Below are 3519 nucleotides of genomic sequence, written 5' to 3'. Positions count from 1 at the left end.
CACACACACACACACACACACACACACACACACACACACACACACACACACACACACACAGCTGTTGACCAGAGAGCTTATGAATATCCTCTCTCGAAACAGCAAAGCAAAAAGGGGAAGTGGCTAACCTCACATTTCTCTCTGTCTCCTTATCTCAAGCTTTCWTTTTTTTTCTCTAACTTCTCTGTCTCCTCACATCTGCCTCCACGCATCTCTTTTTTTTTTTTACGCTTTACCGCTCTCGAGCCTTCCTCTCACAATCTCCACCTCGGTTTTCCCGCTCTCGTGCCACTCATCCCCCTTTTTTTCTTTCCTTTTTCCAGTGGCGATGGTGATTGACAGATGATCTGACGGAGGAAGACATCAGGTGAGGAAAAAGTTAACTTCTCCTTCCCGCTCTAGCTCATTTCCTCCTCCTTCAGTTCAAGGGAAGTTTTAATGTAACTCTAGTTCTCTGTAGTTATTTTGATCTCTGTAATGGGAGCTGCTTTCACTTTTCACCAGCTTTATTCTGTAGAGTCGGGGTTTGTGACGAGACTAATGGGAAATTAGTTACATTTAGCAACACTAAGTTTGGCACTTTATCATGACGTCGCTGTTACTCATCTGGTAATTTGTTAAGCAATGTCTGTGACTGAATTGCAGCTTACATGAAAGATTAAACACGAAGGAAGCGGAGGAAAAAAAAGAGACAAAATTGTGTTTGTTTTCCAGACGCTGTCTCCCTGCTGGTGATTATGGGGTGCTCCTGTTGCAAGCAGAAGAAGTCCTCCAAATCAAAAGAAGCAACATCAGCGGTAGATGTTGCAGACCTGTCGCCTAGCAACGCAGACGATCGGTCAACCGAGACCTCCAATCAGGGCCGGTACTGTGCCGATCCCACTCAGAGCATCCCGGACTACAACAAGACCTTCTTGACCAGCACCGGCTTCCCCAGCATCAACTCAGGCCATCAACATGGAGGTGTGTGTGTTTGTGTGGACGGGGTTTTCCTACAGCGTGGGCAATTTTTTTTTACCAAAAAAAGCAGCCTCGTGGGGACCAAAGTGAAATGTGGGAACCAACACTAGGTCCCCACGGGTCCAAATGCAAATTACGGGTAGGTTGAGGACCAAGGCTGAGGTTAATTTTAGGGTCTGTTAAGTACGCGTGAAGTTAATTTTAGGATATGTGGTCAGGGTTAGGTTATAAAGTCGAAAAAATGAATGGAAGTCAATGGAAGGTCCCCATGAGGTTCAAGAACAAACGTGTGTGTGTGTGTGAATGTGGACGGGTTTTTCCTACAACATGGGGTATTTTTTACAAAAAARGCAGCCAGGTGGGGACCGAAGTGAATCGTGGGGACCACTGTCAGGTCCCCACGGGTCCAAATGCATGTTACAGGTGTGGGGTTAGGTTTAGGACCAAGGTTTAGGTAAAACCTGTGAGGTTAATGTTAGAGTGTATGGTCAGGGTTAGGATATAAAGTCTGATATAAATGAATGGAAGTCAATGGAATGTCCCCAAGTGTGTGTTTGTGTGTGTGTGTGTGTGTGTGTGGAGGCTAGTAAAAAAAATCAAAACTATGGGTTTTAAAAAATGTTTTTGTGACAATTTCTTTTGTTTTTATTTTTTTTTAATTTTTTTAAAGAAATCTGTTGTCCTTTTGTGTCAGTTTCTAAACTGAAACACATTCAAATATTTTAAATGTAAACGCAGCCCTACATGCAGCTCATGATAAAAAAAATACTGAGACTGAACTGAAGGAATTCATCARCCAGAAATGACAGATTTTCTTATTTATTGACAAAATCTGACATTAAAGGAGACACATGGTGCTTTTAAATTGTTTTTCACATTTAAATCCTTCAGTTGGRRTCTTTATAAARYGRAACTGCAGTGTTTGGTCTGCATTCCTCCTTACTGTAACTCCACAAGCCCCCCTTTTATCCCGTTTCTGAGGTATATCTCAGATCAACTCGTTTTGAGGCTGTCTCTTTAAATCCAAACGAGGCTCTTCCCACCCCGCCCCCCTCCAGCTTCCAGAGCGGTTTATTCTAGTTTAATAGAGGGGCTTACGACTATATAGCTGCGCAGAAACTTTTTATTTACAAATTAATTAAAAGATGTCATCAAGGGAAGATTTGTAAAGGGATTTATTTATTAGCTAAATGCTAATTATAGCCTGTTGCCAAAGTTAAAGTAATAATTTTTTAGCTTGTGTGTTGATGTCTGTTAGCAGAATATCTCACAAACCACAGGATGTATTTTAATGAAACCCTCGAAACATAATCATTCAGTGGACTGTAGGTTAACTTTTTTATTAATATCAGGTCTTCAGTGTAGAAGTTTTTGCTGAGCAAAGACAGAAAGTTGGATTTTTCTAATATTTCTGAGGCAGTTACAGATAAAAATAAAGTCAAAGGAAGCTCAAGYTGAGTAAGAGTCTATTTGAAAGGAAACAACGATCTTCCACAAAGTTCCGTTTGTCGGCTAAACATTTTACTACTCAGTAACATACGGCACATTTAAGCACCAGCTGCCACTTAACTTAAACAGGTGACACATCCGAGTCCAACTTTCTCCACGGTGACACCTGTAATTTACTGGCAGGTTGATAAATGTAAGCAAAAAAAAAAAAAGTTTAATTGCTGTGATTATCAAGCTGTAATTTGCCACGTGTGCAGCTACGATAAAATGGAGGAATGATTGAACACATCTAAGTGAAAATCAGAGGGGATTTAATTTAATTTATTAAAGGTTTTATTGGAGACAGCTTCGTTTAATTTTAAAACGAGGTTTCAAATTTAAAATAATTGTCTTGTGATACGGTGCAGTTTTATGTTAAGTTTTAAGGTTTATCGTTTATATATGATAAATACTACAAATAATTTAAGTGGATTTTAGTTGTACATGGAGAATATTACTTATGAATTTCCCATAAGTAAGAGAAGAGAGTTTTCTTCAACTACAACTAGTACTGATATTAGTTTTTACAGACTAAGTACTTCAGCTTGTGTGCTTACTGATGCTGATACTGATAGAGTTAGTACTCACACATTTCTTTTATTAAAAGCACAGCAAACAGTCTATTGTCTTAACGCATTTTTATCCTAAAATATCTTCAAACTTTTTTTTTTTGTCCACGGTTATTTGCGAACTGGAACAAGGAAATGATGTCACCAAGCCTAAAAGTGGTACTGATCCGAGGTGTCTGGGTGTTTTTAGGAGTATGAGTATTTGAGGCTGGTGTTGGTTGGAGCTTTACAAACATCTGGACCCAGAATCAGCCTGAAAATCAGAGGTCGGTGCGTCTTTAACRGTTTGTTTTTCCTCCCGCAGTTGTTGGAGTCACGTTCTTCATAGCTCTGTATGACTACGACGCTCGCACCGAAGATGACCTCACCTTTCAGAAAGGAGAGAAATTCCAAATCATCAACAACACGTGAGCACAAATGAAAAATATAGATGTGGTTAGATCAGACGTGTTATCACGTCTGCCACCAAGTCTTTTCATTTCCGCATCATGACCCTTTTTTT

The 3519-nt window shown here is 39.8% G+C and overlaps 1 protein-coding gene across 2 annotated transcripts in view; it reads left to right on the top strand.

Annotated features, from left to right (window-relative positions):
* Nucleotides 1–3519, top strand: part of yrk (Yes-related kinase) — a gene marked incomplete in the record, with an annotated part of 25709 nt that overhangs the window by 12680 nt on the left and 9510 nt on the right. For both annotated transcript variants that reach the window (XM_014005681.1, XM_014005682.1), the window contains 3 exon segments: nucleotides 324–367; nucleotides 715–963; nucleotides 3322–3424. In XM_014005681.1, coding sequence (XP_013861135.1) covers nucleotides 738–963; nucleotides 3322–3424 — 329 coding nt within the window.

Source organism: Austrofundulus limnaeus, unplaced genomic scaffold (assembly GCF_001266775.1).
Source record: "Austrofundulus limnaeus strain Quisiro unplaced genomic scaffold, Austrofundulus_limnaeus-1.0 Scaffold32, whole genome shotgun sequence".
NCBI classification, from domain to species: domain Eukaryota; kingdom Metazoa; phylum Chordata; class Actinopteri; order Cyprinodontiformes; family Rivulidae; genus Austrofundulus; species Austrofundulus limnaeus.
Note: the sequence above shows the minus strand (reverse complement) of the source record. Positions and strands in the feature narration are given on the sequence as shown.